The 18,523-nt window shown below is 45.2% G+C and overlaps 2 protein-coding genes across 4 annotated transcripts in view; both read right to left on the reverse strand.

The window, feature by feature from the left end:
- Nucleotides 1-1,778: 1,778 nt before the first annotated feature.
- RPE (ribulose-5-phosphate-3-epimerase) lies at nt 1,779-4,277 on the reverse strand. Of its 3 annotated transcripts, none has more exons than XM_033064478.2 (6): nt 4,133-4,277; nt 3,909-3,988; nt 3,690-3,829; nt 2,994-3,128; nt 2,761-2,847; nt 1,779-2,338 (listed from the first exon to the last, which is right to left on the reverse strand). In XM_033064478.2, exons 3-6 carry the CDS (start codon nt 3,825-3,827, stop codon nt 2,216-2,218), a joined length of 483 nt encoding a protein of 160 aa, XP_032920369.1. In that variant the 5' UTR covers nt 3,828-3,829; nt 3,909-3,988; nt 4,133-4,277; the 3' UTR covers nt 1,779-2,215. The 3 variants fall into 3 exon arrangements, with proteins under 3 accessions (XP_032920369.1, XP_032920366.1, XP_032920368.1); XM_033064475.2 differs by having other exon boundaries at nt 4,122-4,277; XM_033064477.2 differs by having other exon boundaries at nt 2,238-2,334; nt 4,122-4,277.
- A 366-nt stretch (nt 4,278-4,643) lies between these two features.
- Nucleotides 4,644-18,523, reverse strand: part of UNC80 (unc-80 homolog, NALCN channel complex subunit) — a 120,450-nt gene continuing 106,570 nt past the window's right edge. The window contains 5 exon segments of the mRNA XM_033064342.2: nt 4,644-7,781; nt 8,828-9,009; nt 10,115-10,226; nt 10,728-10,809; nt 17,316-17,372. Coding sequence (XP_032920233.1) covers nt 7,512-7,781; nt 8,828-9,009; nt 10,115-10,226; nt 10,728-10,809; nt 17,316-17,372 — 703 coding nt within the window. The 3' untranslated portion in view covers nt 4,644-7,511.

The following is an 18,523-nucleotide window of genomic DNA, read 5'->3' on the forward strand; positions in this document are numbered from 1 at the left end:
CAGTTCCAGTCCTGGGACTCAAGGCTTGTTACTGAGTACAGGACCCACACAGATCACTTCTGTAAATGGACACAGGTGAGAAACTAACAGTCTTAAGCATTAAAGAACAAGAATCATTCATAATGTGAATGTGACTTCATGGACATGGTCACTAACAGATTTAACCTTAGATGTGTAAAAGCTGTTGCAGCAGGAGTCACCTGCATAAACCCATCTGGGTGACAGACAGAAGCAATAAAATAATTTTACTTCATGGGTGTAATGTCTCTCCCACAACACTCCTAACCCAGGAGTCAATGCAAGTGCAAACTTGCCATCCTTAAAACAATCACAAAATGGCCACAACCTATGAACAGAGAACATAGCATAAAGTTCCACAGAGCCTAGAACTATCAATTAACTAGCACAACTTGGATGTCACCCCCAAATTAATTAGGAAAAAAGCAGAGTTTGGTTACCCACCCTTTCAATCCAGTTTACACTCAACTGCAGGAGGTTAGTATACTACAGCTGTTGTCCTACTGCTTTCAGTAGCATGAAAAGCCAGACTCCACATCCTGAACTAGCATTTTCCTTGTAGCTGGTACCTGTCCAGCCTGCATTTTAGCTACCACAGCCATGACTGTTTGTCTCTGCATACATTAAACTGTGCTAGTTGTTTCCAGAAGCATGGATAAGCTCCTCTAACACACACCCAACAGCCTTTGGGACTACAGCATTTCATGGCCAAGCTTGCTTTTGGAAACCTCTTCTGAAATATCTCTCAGTACAACAGGTCCAGACAACACCATTTTTCTCGTGCTAATTCCCAAATGGGGTTGCAAGTGGAAACAGGAAGCAGTGTTTGTTCACCTAAACCACAGTTAACCACACAGAAAAAACGTGGCAGCTCAGCTATTTGAGGTACTTGTCTAGAGTGATAACTGGCCTTAGCTCCTCCTGCTTCCCAAGGGCAGTGGCCCTCACTGTGGGGCACCTCACAGGGCCTGGGCTCAGAAGGGCTGCACAGCTCCAGCACTGCCTCAGCACCTGCCAGGTGACACCTACTAATGTTGCTGCAAAGAGAAAACACCTGACTTTCACCCTGTGAAAATGGACTGGCCCCCTAAGGCAGCAGACTGTTTGCAACCCTTCTGTAATTGCAACTCACAGGGAAAAAAATACCACACAGAATCTCATGAAACATTTAAGAGCCAACAATGCCAGCTAGAGCTATGGGAGACAGGTGTACCAAAAAATGGCCTGCTCAGTCTTCCTCTAGAGCACTGTAACTCACCTTTCATGTGCCAAATCAGGCCAGGCCTGTGGACACAGCAAATTGAAGGACTGATAACTATTTGGTTCACAAGCTGTTTTACAGACCCATTTAAATATACACATCTCTGCAGCAGCTGCCCTCTCTGTACATTACCGTCTTAATCCTTTACTCAGACATACCTACAAACCAAGGAGATTGTGGAGCAAAATAAAGATTTTTACTTATCTGAAGAGTATTAAAGCAACAGTCTTCTGAGGAATTCCATCACTTCCAGGAATTTCAGAGACAGCTGTCTTAACTGGCCATTTGAAAGGTAAGTGAGAAGATAGTCCCCACTTTGTGATCTGGTAAAGATGCTGCACTGACTTTTGATGCTGGATTTCTGTAGGCCATGAACTTCCAATGCAATAGAGGCAAAGGACAGGAACATTTCTACCATCACTGGGATTTTTTTTTTAGCCCTCTTAAGCTGCATTTTCCTTAACCTTACTCCTAAACCCACTCATTTATGACAGTCAGCTTAAAGAACTTAACACACCAAGGTGTTTAATGCAGTAGTGGAAAAGTTTTGTAGGAATGCACAGATCAAATGACAAAATACAGACAGCAGAAGGCAGTTTGATTTAAGAGTCTTCCACAAGAGAGATTCTTGTGGTAATGCTACACTCTTCTAGCAAGCAACAAACTGACTGTTGTTCAATCCAGTCAGCATTAGAGGTCGTGCCACAAAATTAGCCTCCACAAAATCAAGAGACAGGTTCAAACCATTGCATTTCCAACCCTGAAAGACAGCTAGAGTGTTTCTCACTGCTGCTCGCTTCATTGCAGTGAAGGAATGATTCCTCTGTTCAGCAGCAAGATGTTTCTGCAGTTGGTGTTCGTCCAGCCCTCGCTTATGCACGAGAAGAGGGTTCTCCTGCATGCCCAGAGCCTTGTGGAACACAGCTTGGGCAGGTCTCATCGGTCCAGACTGCGCTTCTGGGCTGCTTCTGAACACACGTTCCTGAGGAGGTTGATCACAGACCTCGGGTCTGCACTCTTCATAATGGCGCTGCCAGACACAATCATATTGGCACCTGCCTGGAAAACATCAAACACCTGCTCAGACACAGAGCCACTGCCTGCAGCTCGCTTCTAAAACATTGGAGGCTGTGAATTCTGTGTGTGCAAACAAGTGGGACACAGGTGACATACCTCTAAATACAACCCCAAATCCAGTTCAGAAAACCCAAGTTCAAAAACTTCCCCAAATACATAATTTCTTCATTACATTGCTCCTATTTACAGTAACATAAAAGGAACAAACATCTTTAGCTTAGGGGAGGCTTCAATAGCTATTATTTTAAAAAAGGCACAGTATTAGACCCCAAAGAGATTTTGATATACAATGTGTTTTACGGTTCACTCTGAAAACTAAAAATTTCTCCTAAGTTTTATTTTCTGGGAGTTGATAAGTCTCTCAGCACAGTGACTGAGAATGCTGCTCTGCTGCAACCTCTTACCTCTGCACACTTATGGATGGTGTCAGGCCCAACTCCTCCATCCACCTCTATATCCAAGGAGGGAAACTGTGTCCTCAGCCACTGAACCTGAGGAACCAGATATAAATGTGGGCGCTGAGTTTCCACCTAGAGCTTCTTACACAACTAGACAAGGTTTATCTATTTTAGCATTATACTCCCTACTGTTAATCAGCTTTTAGCTCAATAAACAAGGAAAGAGAAACATAGTTTACCTTTGGCATCATGTCTTCCATAAATTTCTGTCCTCCGAACCCAGGTTCTACCGTCATCACCAAAGCCATGTCTATCTGATTGGCCCAAGGTGCCAATTGTTCAACTGTAGTGCCAGGCTTGATGGCCAAGCCAACCTGCACGAAGGGAAGCCAAATCCAAGTGCACTTTAGGATTAGTGCACCTCAGGGCAAGACTGGCCTAAGCTCAGTACAGATTCCTAGGGAAGTAATTACGCAACTGTGTAATGGCAGGAAGAATGGGCTTCTTTATTTAAAAATTCCGAATTTTCTCCACCAGAATTGAAGACTGACTACATTCACAGCGTGTTTGGGCTACATGTGCCAATCCTAGACCACCTGAAGTGGCAACAATGAGTCTTTCATAAAATCATGGAATCAAAGTATCCTGAGTTGGAAGGAACCTACAAGGCTCATGAAGGTCAACTCCTGGCCCTGCACAGATCCCCACCAATCCCACCCTGTGCCTGGAGCTCCGGCAGCCTTGGGGCTGGGACCATTCCATGGGGAGCCTGCCCACCGCCCGACCCTCTCTGGGGGCAGAGCCTTCTCCTGATAATGCAGCCCAAAGCTCCCTTGGCACAGCTGCAGGCCGTCCCCTCGGATGCTATCACTGGTCACCTGCCAGCAAGGCAGTCCCAGGTTAGTTAAAGCAGAGCGCAGTGTGCTCTCCCTCACCTTCATCCCATTCTCCCGGATGTCCTTTATCAGTGCCCCGGGATTGTCTGTCGCTTCTAGATGGAAGGTGTACTGGTTTGCACCAGCCACTGCCATGGGCTTCACCCACTGCTCTGGCGCGGCCACCATCATGTGCATGTCTGGAAGAGCAGAGCGAGCGGGCAGTGGGGCCGAGTCCCGCCGCCGGAGGGGCAGCGGCCCGCAGCCCCCGGCCCTTACCGAAGAAAGGCTCCTGGCCCAGCCGCTTGCGCAGGCTCTCCACGACGGGGTGGCCGAAGGTGATGTTCGGGACGAAGTGTCTTGGGGCCGAAGAGAGAGACGCGCCCGCCCACAGGTTACCCCGTGCCGGCCGGGAGAGGCGGGCTACTCCGCCCGCCCCCCGCGCCCCCGGCCCGGCCCGGCCCGGCCGCTCCCGCCCGTCCCCGGCGTTACCCGTCCATTACATCCAGGTGCAGGTAGTCGGCCCCGCAGTCCAGCATGCGACTGCACTCGGCGCCCAGCGCCGCCAGGTCGCTGTTGAGGATGGAGGGACCGATCCGACACCCCGACGCCATCGCTGCGGCCGCGGCTGCTGCCGGGACAGGGGCAGGGCCGGGCGGGCGGGGCTGGGCCGGGGCGGTGCCGCCGCCGCCGCCATCTTGGGGCCGCTGCTCCGCCCTCCCGGCCGCGCTGACGCGGCAGCCTGGCTCCCAAACTGGCAGAAATAATAATAATAATAGTAATAATCCTTGTGTCGCTGGTTCTAAATTCCCAGCGAGGTGTATTTTGTCCCCCCAAGCACAGGTGCAGCCCCACGCCAGAGCCACAGCCCTTTGCCGCAGCAGCCCGCGCCAGGCCCGGAGCAGAGGTAAAACATTAACGAGCGCTGTGGGGATCCCGGGACTAAACCGCGCACTGAAACCCTTCGGAGCGCCAGAGACCGACCGTGTTATGCAACAGGCTCAGACACAGAACTCTGTCCTTTGCCGTCGTTCCTTTATATTTAATCCTCGGGACAACGTTTGCATAAAATGCTGAGGCAACGGGAGCGACTGACACGTGGACAAGACAGGCACAGCCGGACATTGCTGAACACGACATGCGCTTAAGGCTCTAACACTATGGAAAGCAGCATCGTATGTCTTCACAGCAGAAAGAACACCAGTTCTGGTACGGAGATACTGGAGGAAAGCACAACCCAGCCAAAGTACTTGGTATGCCACTCATCAGGACGGCATTAAATGCAGCTGATATGACAGTAAAACACATGGGAAGTCAGGCTGACGGGCTGGCCTGTCTGTGCCACCTCCCAACAATCATTCCACAAAACCAAAGCCAGCTGCCCAGCCACCTGGATAAAACTACATTACAGATAACATCATTTATAAGTTGCATTGATTTCTAGTAGGGTAGACATTAAAAAGAGGCATTTTAGTCTTTGCTATGGCTTACTACTGTGGATTCACCTGTGACAGTGGAAACTTGAAAGTTACAGACACTGAATTAAATGAAATAAATCACAGTTATTTTGTCACCTCTAGAGTAGAGTACTGTGGGAAGGCCTCCACTTTTCATTAAGGAAGATGCTTCCTCATTTTCTGCAGAAAAGGTCACTCTGTAAAGTGCACCATGAATTCTGTAGGTGTTGTGTCCCAGCTGTTCACTCGGCCATGTCTGAAGCTTTCCTCCCCCTCAGACTGCCAGTGAGCAAACCTGCCTTGGGACTTGAAAGTGAAGCTATGAGTAGTTTTCTCATTTGTGCGTCAGTATTAATAACAAAACATCTGGAATTCAGCAATTCTTGGAGTGACCTCTGAGCCAGGAGCTAATCTAAAGCAGCATCCTACAGGTAGCTGGCACTAAGAAGATAAAAGCATGTTTGATCAGCAGAGGAAACAGTTTGTTATCCAGGACATCCATCGGGACACTGTCACCTCTCTTGGATGACAGGTGCCCTTTGGAGCTGCATTAGAGCACCACCTGTACATTATATTGCCCCATATATGTGGGGGATAGAGGTGGTGCACTATAAAAATAATCACTTTTTCAGCCCTGCTGTTCCCAAGACATGCTGAGATTCTCCTTCTCTCACCAACAGAGTGGTAGCAGAGTATGCTCAGCACCTGGGAGAAAAATGGCTTTTGCTCTCTTCAGAGGTTTAACTTGAGTGACTTCCCTGCCCAGACTGGTGTGCACAGCTCCTGTCAAATGTGAGCATTTGGCAAATGCCAGGCAGCACAGCCTAAAGCTCCTGGGCTTCCCAGGCTGAAACCTGCTGTCAGGGGTGCAGTTAATTGTCTTAGCCCCAGGAAAACCTGGTGCTGCACTGGAGCAGCAAGACAGCCGTCCACAGGGTACGGCTATTTCAGAGCCGGTGAGGAGAGCTGTGAGTCCTGTCTCTGGAGATGGCCAGAAGGAGATCATTTCCCTCCTTAGTAAGGCTGGTTTATGATGTGTGTGTCCAAACTGCAAGCCCTTGGGAGCCAAAGTGGTGATTAGCACGTTTTAGATACTCTCAGGGTGATCCAAACCATTTTCATCTGCACAATAACGACATGATTATAAACTCTAGTTAGTCTAACGTGAGCCAGAAAAGGCAGGGTATGATTCCCAAGGGTATCTTTGGGCATTGCTGATGATTTCATGGTTTGTTTCACAGCTATTTTGCAGTTTGCCTGTCAGCAGCTAATGGCTAAATTCACATTTCAGTGTAATTCCATGATGCTGCAGCAAAACCCCCTAACTCAGCTTTGACTTCAGCTGATCCCCCCAGGGATCTCCACTTTCTATAAATGTTACATCCATTTATCTAATACTTGCAGCCATGAACATTACATACATAAAATGGAACCTTTTAAAATACAATCTCAGCATGCCAAAAATAGATTCTTTCTCAGTTTCTGCCCTGCAATATCCATCTTTTGTTTACAATGTACATATATATTTATATATAATAGTAACATGAAAATACCATATATAAATATTTACTTTAAATCCCTCTACATACATCCAACAGCATCAGGGGAGCAGCTGCTTGGGACCAGAAGGTCCACACATTCCAGATGCAGTTTCTTGGAGGTTTTTTTTTTTAAATCTGTGGAAATGAATAGCTCAGTACGTTAAAGCAGGACAGTGTGGGCTATTTGTACCACCTGCAGACCACTGAGCCCCTGCCCATGCATTCCTGCACTTATGGTATATACTGTATTTAGTTTTGCAGAGCAAATATTTTTGTAGCACAAGGGCAATATTTTACAGAGTGGAATGGAACTAACAGACAAAAGTAAACTCAACTGAAGTCTGCAGTGCCAAAAAAAAAAAAGTCTAATTGCTTTATGGTGCTTATCGTTGCTCTGCATGTTAGAAACAATGGTCTCAGGCCTGAGAAAATCAAGCTTTAGATTGGTACTTTCTGTCAGTGTTGTCATTGTTTTCAAGGTGTAAGAGCCTTGGATTCAGCTGCTGTATAGCCCTCCTCTCAAAAACACTACAAAAATAAATCTTGGGCACAGTCTCAGAAGAGACTTCTCTATCTCACAGCCCATCACCCAGTGAGGCTGCTGATCACAGTACATGGCTGCCAGATCAGGGCTCTGTGGACCACGTTTGCCCACACACCCCTATCCTGAGGGTTCTGTCCAAATTCTTGGTTCCTGTGGTCCTGCCCTGAACTGAAAAGAGATCTCACAAACAGAAATTTGCCAGTCTATAGCAACCGGCTGATAGCTATTTCCTGCTTTGGGATAATAAAGTGCTCGTTTGAATTAGTTACTGTTTAGCAGGGAACTCTTAAGGAAAGGTACACATTTCCTTCCTCCTCCCACGGCTGTACTTCCCCAAGAGTTAAACATGAGATTCATCTAGATCAACGTCGGTCTCGCCAAGCTCCACGTGCGTGAAGCTGAAGTGAGTAGCCAGCAAAGGATTCTCCATGCCATTGTCCTCGCTGATGTGCAGGACAGTGTCCCCATGCTGCAGCAGGCTGGTGGTCTCCAGGCCAGCGTAGTCCTCCGTGTCAGAGAGCTGGGTGGGCGGGGTGCTCTGTGCTGTTGCTGGCCGGGACTCCAAGCCCTCCTCTTTCTCCTTCTCCTCCTCAGCAGAGAGTGCCTCGCTCTGCAGTTGAGGAGAGCTGGTGGTCAGGCTCAGAGAAAGCAGGAGGGAGAGGGGGGAAAAAAGGAAAGAAAGGTCTGTAAAGTACTTTTTCATTCAGATACACATTTTAGTAAAGAACCAGGCACTTGCAGGTTATAAATTCCTTAAAATTACACCTAACAATATATTTTTGCTGGTGAATCAAATTTGCATCAGTCACCAGAAAGGTTATCTGATTTGAGGCATTAACACTCCCTCATTTTATCTTTTTTAGCATATGGCTTCAAGCAGAGTAGGTTTATATTAGATATTAGGAAAAAATTCTTTATACTGAGGATAGTGAGGCACTGGAAAAGGTTTCCCAAAGAAGCTATCACTGCCCCATCCCTGGAAGCGTTCAAGGCCGAGCTAGACAGAGCTTGGAGCAACCTGGTATAGTGGAAGGTATCCCTGACCATGGCATGGGGTGGAATGAGTCCAAACCATTCTGTGATTCATTCTGTGATTCATAAGACAGAGATCATTTGTTTATGGCAAAGGACATAACCTCAAAAGACAATGGATATCTGGGCATATAAAAGCGATCTCAATGTCACTGATGTGTTGAAGGGATGAGTGAGATTGTCCCTGCACCATCCTCAGTAGGGTCCAACACACAAAAATGTTGGACAAGCAATTTCTTTGGCAATGTGATGCTTAAACAGTCCTGAGGCTTTGATGGATTCTTTCCTTAAGGAGGCATCTCTCAGGGAGGAAGCTGTAAAAACCTGTTGAGTACAGTTTGCCTTGGTGATTAGATCCCGAAGGACACTCTACGTCATGGGAAGACAGAAAGAGAAGATGCAGAAAATATATTTTCAGATTTAAGAATGGTTGCATAGATCTGGAATGGAATGGCTTTGCAGAAGCAGGGGGCTTGACAGGAAACAGCCTAAAGAACAGACACATAAGAGTTTGCTGTCTTCACTCTCCTGCCAGCTTTCATCACGGTGCTGCAATGCCTCTGGCGCTTCCCCATGCCTGGGAGGGGGCAGTGGAGCGACACAGGGTACAAACCATCACGTTACCTGGCTGTGAAGATCAGCTACAACCACGGCAGGTGAGGAGGTCAGCACAGGTTTGCTGAGGGGCTCCTGCTGGCTGCTGGGCTGGGGGCTACAGCCCAGCTGCTGTGCTGGTGAGTCCACGGCACAGGTTGGGGCTGCCTCGGGCTGGGCTTCAGTGAATGTCACCGACCGCTTCTGCTCTGCTGAAGGGTACAAAGCCCAGAAATCTGAGGGTTAGACTTGGGGAAGAAATGCACAAGAAAAAAAGAGAGAGAATCCCTGGAGGTTTTAGAACTAAGATAGGATTTGTAGTTCATTCCATCTTTATATAAGCTGTCTAATCGGCATCTAATCTAAAAGTCTTTTACCCTGGGCTTCCACTACAGCCACAGCAAGACTCTGGGATCTCCTGTTCTTGTCATGGCTTGGTGAGAAAAATGCCCCCCATAACATTTTTCTGTTCCAGAAAAATACACTGAGTTGAATTCCCACGTGAGTTAGGCATTTCTGCCCTCAAATAAAAAAGAAAAACTGGCATGCAAAAAGATAGGAGGTTTTGTGGAAAATCTAAGAAAAGAAAGTGCAGCAGATAGCCCCTCATTCCTGCAGACTATGGCCACTAGCCAGCAATAACAGAAGAGCACAGAGTAAAGACAGCTAGACTAAAAACTTAACAGTAAAACTGATATTCCCATTCCTGCTCTTAATTATTCTTAGCTAACTTTTATGTTTCAAACATCTCCAGCAGCAATGTTGTCCCAGCACACTCCTGCTGAGCACTTAGAAACCCAGAAAGTTCACTTTGCTCTTCCAGATGTTTCCTCCAAAGCTCACTGCTCACTCCAGGTCTTACAGAATAGAGCTACCTGCTCAGCTTGGCAGTGCTGACTCCTGGAAGCATACAGCAAAGACTGGAACAGTCCTACATTCATTTCCATGTACAGTCCTTAAAGCTCTGTGCTGCTAAGCTTCTTTCTGATACTCTCAATAGCATCTTCCAAACTTGCACATCTGGAGGTTTTGTGTAGGGCATCCTGACTAGAGGAAACCCATCTCCTAAATTCTCCACAACTGTTGGAAACAAGATAATTCATTGTCCATGTCCTGCTCGACCTTGAAAATCCCTGGAGAAACCATCAAAGTGTTTTGAGGGGATGGATTTCTGTTAGATTATCCATGTACTAAGAAAAAAAGTATAAAGCTGCTGGGACTTCACTTTAATATAAACTACTATCAACCTAGCTAAAACCACAGCATTTTGTCCTTTGCAGAGTGGGCTGCTGGCTGTGGAAATGCAGCATTCCCTACCGCAGGGTTTGGGCTTTGGCTGGATGCTCCGGCGCGTGGTTGAAAGTCGAGCTCCATGACGGCTCCGAGGCTCCGTCTGAGTTTTCTGCCGTGACAGCAGCGGTCGCCGGAGCTAAACATTGGAAGAGAGAGTTAGGCTGATGTATGTTCACATATTGCACAGCTTCTTCTCTGGAAGGAGAACAGATCATCACTGTCTGCACCTCTAGATGTGCACTCTACTTTTAGCAGATACGCATTTTAAGGTTTCTATAGCTCACACATTGCCTTCCTATGAATTTCTGGGCTTTGTGCCTTTTCAGTTTCAGCACTGAGTGTACTGCAGTGCAGGCTGTGTAACTATCATTTAATAACAGTAATAAGAAAAAAAGCCTGCAGAGGGCAAGGCTGAAGAATTTAAAACAAAGGGCACCTCCTCTTAGGGATTTGCCTGGCTTCACACCTATGATTTGTGCTATTGTTTCTGCTAAGTCAAGGGACTGCACTAGATAGCAAAAATTAGATAGAAGGAACACATCACACCCACACATCGTGTCCAAACAGCCACATGCAAGAAAAGCCACACCAAATCACACAGCAGGAGAGAAGGTTTGTGTACTGCCCGTGTCCTCACCTGCCGTAGGCCTCTCTTCCGCCCCAGGGGCTGCTGCAGAAGGAGGTTCTGCTGTCCTGGCTCGCTCTGCACACTCGCCACCCTGTTAGATGTTGACAGCATTAGGCCAAGCACAGAAGCACTCTGCATAACTAGTAGGTGTCCTGGCAACTGGGACTAAAATAAATAAATAAACAAGAGATCGACCAACCACTAATGGCACAGTCACTTCAAAGAGCAGCACTATCTTTGAAGGATGGGAGGGGACATGTCTACTGGGTTGTGGCTTCCAGGGCTTAGGAAAGGGTGGGAGGTGGAGTCATGGCATTCAGGACTTGGCCACACACAGGTAGCATCCAGATATAAATAACTGCAGATTTCAGTTTTCAGTCATTGATTGATGCATCCCACTGAGCAGCACTCACTTCTCTGCATCCTTTGCCACATCAGTGAAGGCAGGAACATCAGCTTCCTAGCTCAAAAGCCTTGTTTGCTTTTCTTTTTTTCATGGACAATGCCATAAAAGCTATTATTTTCCTTCCCAAGTTAGACTCCATGGCCTCACCACAATTTTTTTCATCTGGTTTTAATTTCAATTTAAGTCAACAAACAAAAAACAAAACGCAAAGTGACAAAGGATCCATTCACATAATGGATGCATGAGTTATGTGAACAAGGCCCCACACTCAACACTTGCAGCCTCAAGTCTTTTTGTGACTAACAAACAAAAGAGACAAGTAAACAAAAACTAGAGAGAGAGAGAGAGATAAACACAGGTTTTTGGTTTTCAATTGGCACAAAATATCTGAAAACCTGCAGTAGAAGAAACTTCAGCAATAAAACATACTTGGCTATGTACCATCTCATACTACCATTCAACTGACTGTTCAACCTACTTAATGTAAAATACCACCCTCCCCTCATTTTTATCAAAGCACTGTATTCCTCCAAACATTGGACATTTAGCAGTCACAAAACACTTTAGCTGGGAGACTTATGACTACAGTAGTCACTGACAGTTAAGATAGACTTCTTTAAACTCTGCAGCTGCTTTTTTTAGGTTAGACTGGAATTCGTGGAGTGACATGTCCTATTTAAGCAACTTCCAGCTATAGCTGGAATACACATTGTTGAAGATTCAGTAGTGCAATCCATTTTGTCTTTGGCTTGCATTAATCTAAAGGAAAACAACATTCATTTCTCTAGATACTTCCCTTGGATCTCCCTGGCGTTTGTCAGTACCACCAAGAGAATAAAGCCTAATCACCTGGCCATGCAGGGGTGGAGGAAGAAGACTAACCTAGGGACATGTCAGACAAGACATGGAGGATGGCTGAGGAGAGCTTTGTCTTCTGAGCAGCTCATTTTTCACTTGGGCAGAAGCTACCCATTGTCCTTAGAAGGTTTGGGGAACAGAACATGAAGGGTTTCCTGCTCTGCTTTGGGGTTTAGGAGTTCTCCTTTGAATTTTGGATGGAATTTTCTCCCATCTGTCACTAAGAAACCAAAACAGCCGATACTTAGGAGACACAAGAGAAGTTTCCACAGGAAGGGTGCAGCTGGCCACTCTTACCTGGGGGGTTTCTCTTGGAGGGGCAGAGATACCTGAGAACTGGGCTGGGGAAAAGGGGGCTGGAGTGGCTACTCAGTCTCTTGCTCTCTCAGTTTTAGAGGAGGATGGTCGAGCTGCTGCCCTTGGGGAAGGAATTCACTGCTGCCACCAGAGCCCAGCCCTGCCCTGTTTTCTCCTACCTTGGCTGAGTGTTTGCTCATGAGAGCAGCCATTGAACTGGGACCTCACTGAAAATGAGGGACTGGGTTTGTGCTTCTGTTTGGTGGGGTTTTTTTGCCTTGTTACACATATATATTAGTAAAGAACTTCCCTTCTCCCATATTTTTGCCTGAAAGCCCCTTAATTTCAAAGTTATAATAACTCAGAGGGAAGTGGATTATATTCTCAATTCCAAGGAAGAGTTCTGCCTCCCTTGGCAGACACCTGTCTTTCAAACCAAGAGAGGGGCAAAGTCTGGTTACCCGATCTGAAAGCCTTATTCCTTCCTCCCTTTCATTTAAACTAAAGCCAGACTTTGCATGTGTTTCTATCACTTTTACAGGGAAGACAGTGGGCAGCTTTGAGGAGAGAGACATCTTGGGTCCCTGAAGCTGTTTATCTTTTGAGTGACAGACTACAGTCTAATAATCCTGGGCAGGCCCTCAGCAATCTCACCACAGCTGCACTGCCTTGGAAAAAGAGGAGAAGCTTCAGCAAGCTCAAAGCCAAAAAAAACAAGATATAGTTGATCCTTTTAGGTCTTCCAAATGAAATCACCAGTCCTTGGAATATACATCCCTCCTTTTCCATAGTATATTGACATGCTCTACAGACCAAGCATCCTAAACACCACACAAACACCTGCCTAGGGATAAGCAGAGCCTTTAGAGTTACCTCCTGTTAGTAGGAATATGTTCTTCACTCAGACAGTGACTGCAGCACATGTGACTGGTAAGTCCAAAAGCATCAACATTACTTATTAAAGCAAAGAGACTGCACTTAAATTAACCTTTATATTTGTGATCCAGACTACCTGAAATTGCTTGATGAATTTCCTTAATCTTCTGTTTCTAGGATTACATAAAAACTTATTCTTCTGAATTTCTAGAAGTTTTTACAGTGGTTCCCATTATGTGAGTGAAGTAGGAATTAGCTGGAGAAGTTCTCGAAAAGAAAAAGTCTACTGGACTAGCTTTGAGAATTCTGTTACAATTTCTGATGAAGGAAGGGTAACTCTTAGTTCTGTGAGTAAGGAGACATGTCTGTAGCAGAAAGACTGCAATTACATTCAGTACAAAACTGTTTACAGTGCTGAAACAAACTCACTTCACACATGATATGAAAACACTTGAAAAAGTCGTTAGATAACAGGTGTACATGGACTGTGTGAGGGCACAGAGGCTATACACGAGATAAAAAATATTCCCATGCACTAAAGACAAACAGTAGGCAAGCAAAAAAAAGCTGGACTTCGTGTCTTCCTGCTGGAGCCTGGGATTTTCAGCCTGGCTTAGAACATAAGTGAAATGAGTTAAGTGAGCTGTTGGATGTTTAGTTCCAGTACTGAATCCCTATGCAAATTGGTAGAACCTGGGATGATCTGACAGGCTAGGCTAAAATTGCAGATACCTATTGCGGGGAAATGGTGAGTTTAGCAGAGCTGCCTGTGCACAACACAGTCCTGCTGTGGCTTGTTGCTCTCTATCTCCACATTTTGAAGAAGGAAAGAGAGAGAGAGAAAGATAAAGACCACAAATTTCAGATGCGTGACTGAATTTTCAGATATGAGCTTTCTCTTCATGAGGGTTTTGAGGGTTTCTTTTCACATCAAAGAACAGAACTCCTGATCTTGTTTCTGTGAAAACGAGCATGGCAGGCAGAGGGCAGGGTCTGAGCAGCCTGCCCTCCCTCCTTCTCTGTCTTTCCTTGTTTACCAACCTGCCCAGGAATATACTGGTTTTCTGACAGCCCATGGGACCCAGCCAAGGAGCTGGAACAAATCAAGTGCCTTTTCAGCTGACAGTATAGTTCCCCTTCCCATGACAATGTGATCTATAAGAATAGTTTTTCTAAAGGACATAAGCCAGATTTATCTAGGAATAAGAAACAAGTTTTTTTTCCCTGCCCAACACAAAGATGCTCTGTCAGTCTCTGAGTATCTCTGACAGGGGTTTATTTGCACAGTAATGTTACTCCCATTATATAGGGCAGAGGTGAGCCAAAGATCAAACCAACCCAAGTTTATGGATGCATGTTGCCAGTGCTACAAGGAATTACAGATGCAGCCACACAGTGGGGGCCAAAACAAACTTTGTCAGGTGGGCAAAAAGAAGTGATGCTCAGGAATTACAAGAAAACCAAACCATGCAGCCAAAAAATAAATTTTAAAAAAACCCAAAAAACAAACAAACAAGAAGAAAACAGAACAAAGGAAGCATCAAGTTTCAATGTGTATTAAAGAGATGTACATGCTTGCCACACCATCATGGTAGAGTGTACACACTTTGTGTCCCTAGACATATGAAGAGAGGGTTAGTGGATAAAGGCAGTGGAGAATGGGTTAAATATATTGTATTTCCAGAGACATCCCTGCCCATTTAGCATTAAATCTGCTGCTGCAATTGCCCTGGCAATGTGGATTCAATCTGATTTTTCCTGTTCAGAGACATTAAGCTAGGATAGGCACAAACATTACAGGGAAATGTGTTTGTGCAACAGATTTCCATTACAGTGGCTTCACCTTCTTCCTTTCTGATTTGGGAAAATATCCTGTCCTCTCACTTTATAACCACAACAGATCATGATGCTCCTCAGCCCTGTACCCCAAGCTGTCTGAGCACTTCAGTGCTCTCCCCTTGCTGCCTTCCCTGCTTTTCTTCAAGGCTGCATCTAATTGCTATAGAGCAAAGGGAAACAGATTAAATTATTTTTTGCATTTGTCACAATTTGTTTAATTTATTTAAGACTCCTACCTTCCATGAGGATCTAGTCTCTAGTAAATATTGTTTGTTTCTTTATCTCAGTTATGACTAAACACGAGCTGGTGAATTTAGAAGGTGATCCTAAAAAGTTATCATAGTGCATCAGCCAAAATCAAAGTTACATAAGAAAAACTCAAGCCTGCTTTATTCAGAACTAATGTTCTTGAATGTAAAAACAACTCTGCCCTATAATCCCCACAGCACAATAAGCTCCTGCAACATCTGCTTTGTTACTGCTGTCCTTTAGAGAAGGCATCCAATTTTCACATTGAGCAATGTGAAACATTTCACAATTGAAACAATTGACAATTGAAACATCTTTTTCCTCCTCACAGAGATCTAGCCTAATCTTTCTAGACGTGTTTGCAGTGTCTTCATTCCTTCTTAAGGGTTTGCAGCCCTGGTGCCCATCATTAAGACATTTCCTGCTCGTGGGAAAGGATAATAAACCTCAGCAGAACTGACTCCCAAGTGCATCTGCTCACCCATTAGCTTTAGGAGATCTCGGTACCATAGAGCAGGGTGGAGGACAGTGTCCTGGTCCCTACAGAAAATTTTTGTGACAGGAATTACTAGGAACCCATTGTACAGCTGATTACATTTCAGGGTTCAAAGTAAATTATTGTGTTTAAACACATTTATTGACTTAGGTGTTTCATAGTGCTCAGCCTCACCACTGTAATTAGGAGTGGCTACCTCCTACTTAACAAGATCAAAGCATTTCAAAACCAACACTGATGTAACCGAGTATCAGGTCATTATGGCCCTAGCTCAGATACAGACCTTCCCCTTTATCCTCTTCCTCAAGTGTAGTGAGTTTTCAGTGCTGCTAAAGGGACGACACGGAAGTTTTTTGATTGATTTCTCTTCACCTCTTTAGCTCAGACAACCATGTAGTCCACCTTACTTTGTCAAACAAACAGGTAACAGTAGTCCTGCCTCTGCCAAGAAGCTGATGTCTTTTCCTAAGCCATCATAGACTGGTTTGCCAGAGCAGGGCTCACACACACAAAGGACACCACATTTCATGGAATGAGCTTGGTGACAACACGGTGATAAACTCTCCTTTTGTCAGCTGAGGAGAGTTTGAACAAACAAACACAGCAGCCTGTCCCCATCCCAAAAAGCCACTACCAACATCAAAACCCAAGCTAATGGAACAGAAACCATTCACACAAATGCCTCTCAACATATCCACAGCTTCCACTGGTGCAGGAATGAAATAGCAAGTTACCCTCCATGTTGCCAATGTACGGGGCTGTGCTCTCCTGGGAGGAAACAGAGATAGTCTTGGGACTAACAACAGCTCTCCAGCCTCAAGAGGATGGGTTGAGAGGCTGGAGCACAGCAGCAGGGCAGGGAGAATGATTAACGTTATGGATCTGGGTGTTAAAGGTGCAGCCTTCCCTTCTAAGTTCACTCCTGACCCATTTGTGTTTGCTCCCCTGTCTGTGAGTAATGAGGAACAGCTAGACCTGAACTCCAGCACCAACAGATCCACTTTATGTATCTATTTGTGGTGTCCACCTGCAAGATTTCTAAGGTGTCATTTGAGAATTGAAAATGCTTTGCAAAATTAATGAGAATTATTGTGAAGCACCCACAGAACACCATATTCCACAGGACTTAACCATAATTAGTTTTACCAGTGAATGGTAAAAAACCTCAGATTGAGATTAAGTCTTTTGTGCTGACAGCATTGTGAGATGAATGAAAAAACAGATGTCTCCATTTTACGTAAGCCTTCAGACTAATGCTTATGACAGGATACAGCTAAAGCCTCACAGATCATATTTTTAGTTGTTAAACAAGGGGAAAACCCCCAGGCCAGCCTGCTGCTTCATTCACTACAGCTTTTTCCTACCCCTTCTCCTGAGCCTTCTCAAAGTTATTGGCAATCAAAGCTGAAAACTGAAGGTGGGTTGCTACACCTTTGACTTGCAGGCCTGAATATTGATGAGCCACAAGAGACAGAGATGGAGAGAGTGACAAAAGGTGAGGGGAAGAGACAGAAGGTTGGAAACGGGCTCGTTTCCCAGCACACACACTGACACACAGGTAGTGTTAACACTGTACCTAGAGAGGCTGCCCTCAGTGGCCAGGCTCGGGGAGTCATCGAGGACATTAGGTTCACTGCAGGAGGGGCAGGGAGATTAAGAATTTAGGGAAAGAAAATGCAAAAAAAAAAAAAAAAAAAAGCATGCGCTCGTTTGTCTCTGTTTTCAAGGGGGAAAAAATATCAACGGAATAAAAAAAGTAAAAAGAGGACGGTAACATTAATTGGTCTCACATGCTCAACAGCACACATATGACTCAGAGGAGCTGAAAGAACATCTGATAACAGGAGCAGTCTTTAGAGAGAGTTTACACTGCATGAAGCCTTCTGCATCTCTGCTGAGATTTAGGGAGCTGAGAAGTTCAACAGGATGTGTTCCTAAAGGAAATAAGGCAGGGAACTGCTTTCAAAGCTATTTTCCTGCAGCATTTTGATTTATTTCAGTTCTATTTACTTTCAGCTTCATAGAAAGTTTTTTTCCTTTCCCGTGAGCCACTTCATCCTTGAGGGAGGGTTGATCTATCTCCCATGAGCTATAGACCACTCTCCTTCTGGTGCAACTCTAGGGATAAACATCTGGAAAACAATGTCTCAGGCAATGAAACTGTAAATAAACAGCTGGCAGGGATCTTGGCAAAGGGACACAATTCCAATGCTTTTGCTTTTCTGCAATGCAGCCATCAGGCAGGAGCAGCCTGCTCAGGCCATAGGAAAAACATGAAAGAAAGACAGAAAGAAAGAAAGAAAGGAATCTGCTGGGTTACCAGCAGGAAAGCAGTAATAATATTACTTAGCATTAATTAGCTTACATTTGTGAGGCAGTCTGAAAGCCCAGAGACCATCCATAACTCAAAGGGCATGATGTTGAGGACTATGATTATGCTTGCTGAGCTGGTCCTTCCCCTACTCAGATGAAAAAGGATTCTCCTGCTATACCATACACTTAAAAAGTAGAGAGTGAAGCTCTGTGTTAATTAAAGTCTTATTTTTTTTCCTCAGCGTCATCATGATTTGGGATAGCACAAAGCAAACATTGCTCTCAGTCAGCTGTGAGTCTTATGAAGTTTATGCACTGAAGATGGTAGTGAAAGATTGAGGAAAATGCAGCCTCGCATATTAATTTTTCAAGAAACAAAGGGACTGAATCTACTGAGTTCAAGAGTCAATGAGTTCCTGTAAGTCCTCTTGGATAAAATCTGTGTAACTTCTCTCTTGTAAATCACTTCTC

This window comes from Catharus ustulatus, chromosome 7, assembly GCF_009819885.2.
Source record: "Catharus ustulatus isolate bCatUst1 chromosome 7, bCatUst1.pri.v2, whole genome shotgun sequence".
Taxonomy (NCBI): Eukaryota; Metazoa; Chordata; class Aves; order Passeriformes; family Turdidae; genus Catharus; species Catharus ustulatus.

What these genes read in the sequence shown, in the direction of transcription:
- RPE (XM_033064475.2), bottom strand. Translation starts at nt 4,243, where the DNA reads ATGGCGTCGGGGTGTCGGATCGGTCCCTCCATCCTCAACAGCGACCTG. An exon ending in CACCTGGATGTAATGGACGG is followed by an intron (nt 3,989 to 4,121) that starts GTAACGCCGGGG and finishes TTCGGCCCCAAG; the next exon opens with ACACTTCGTCCCGAACATCA. An exon ending in CCATCCATAAGTGTGCAGAG is followed by an intron (nt 2,339 to 2,760) that starts GTAAGAGGTTGC and finishes GATGTTTTCCAG; the next exon opens with GCAGGTGCCAATATGATTGT.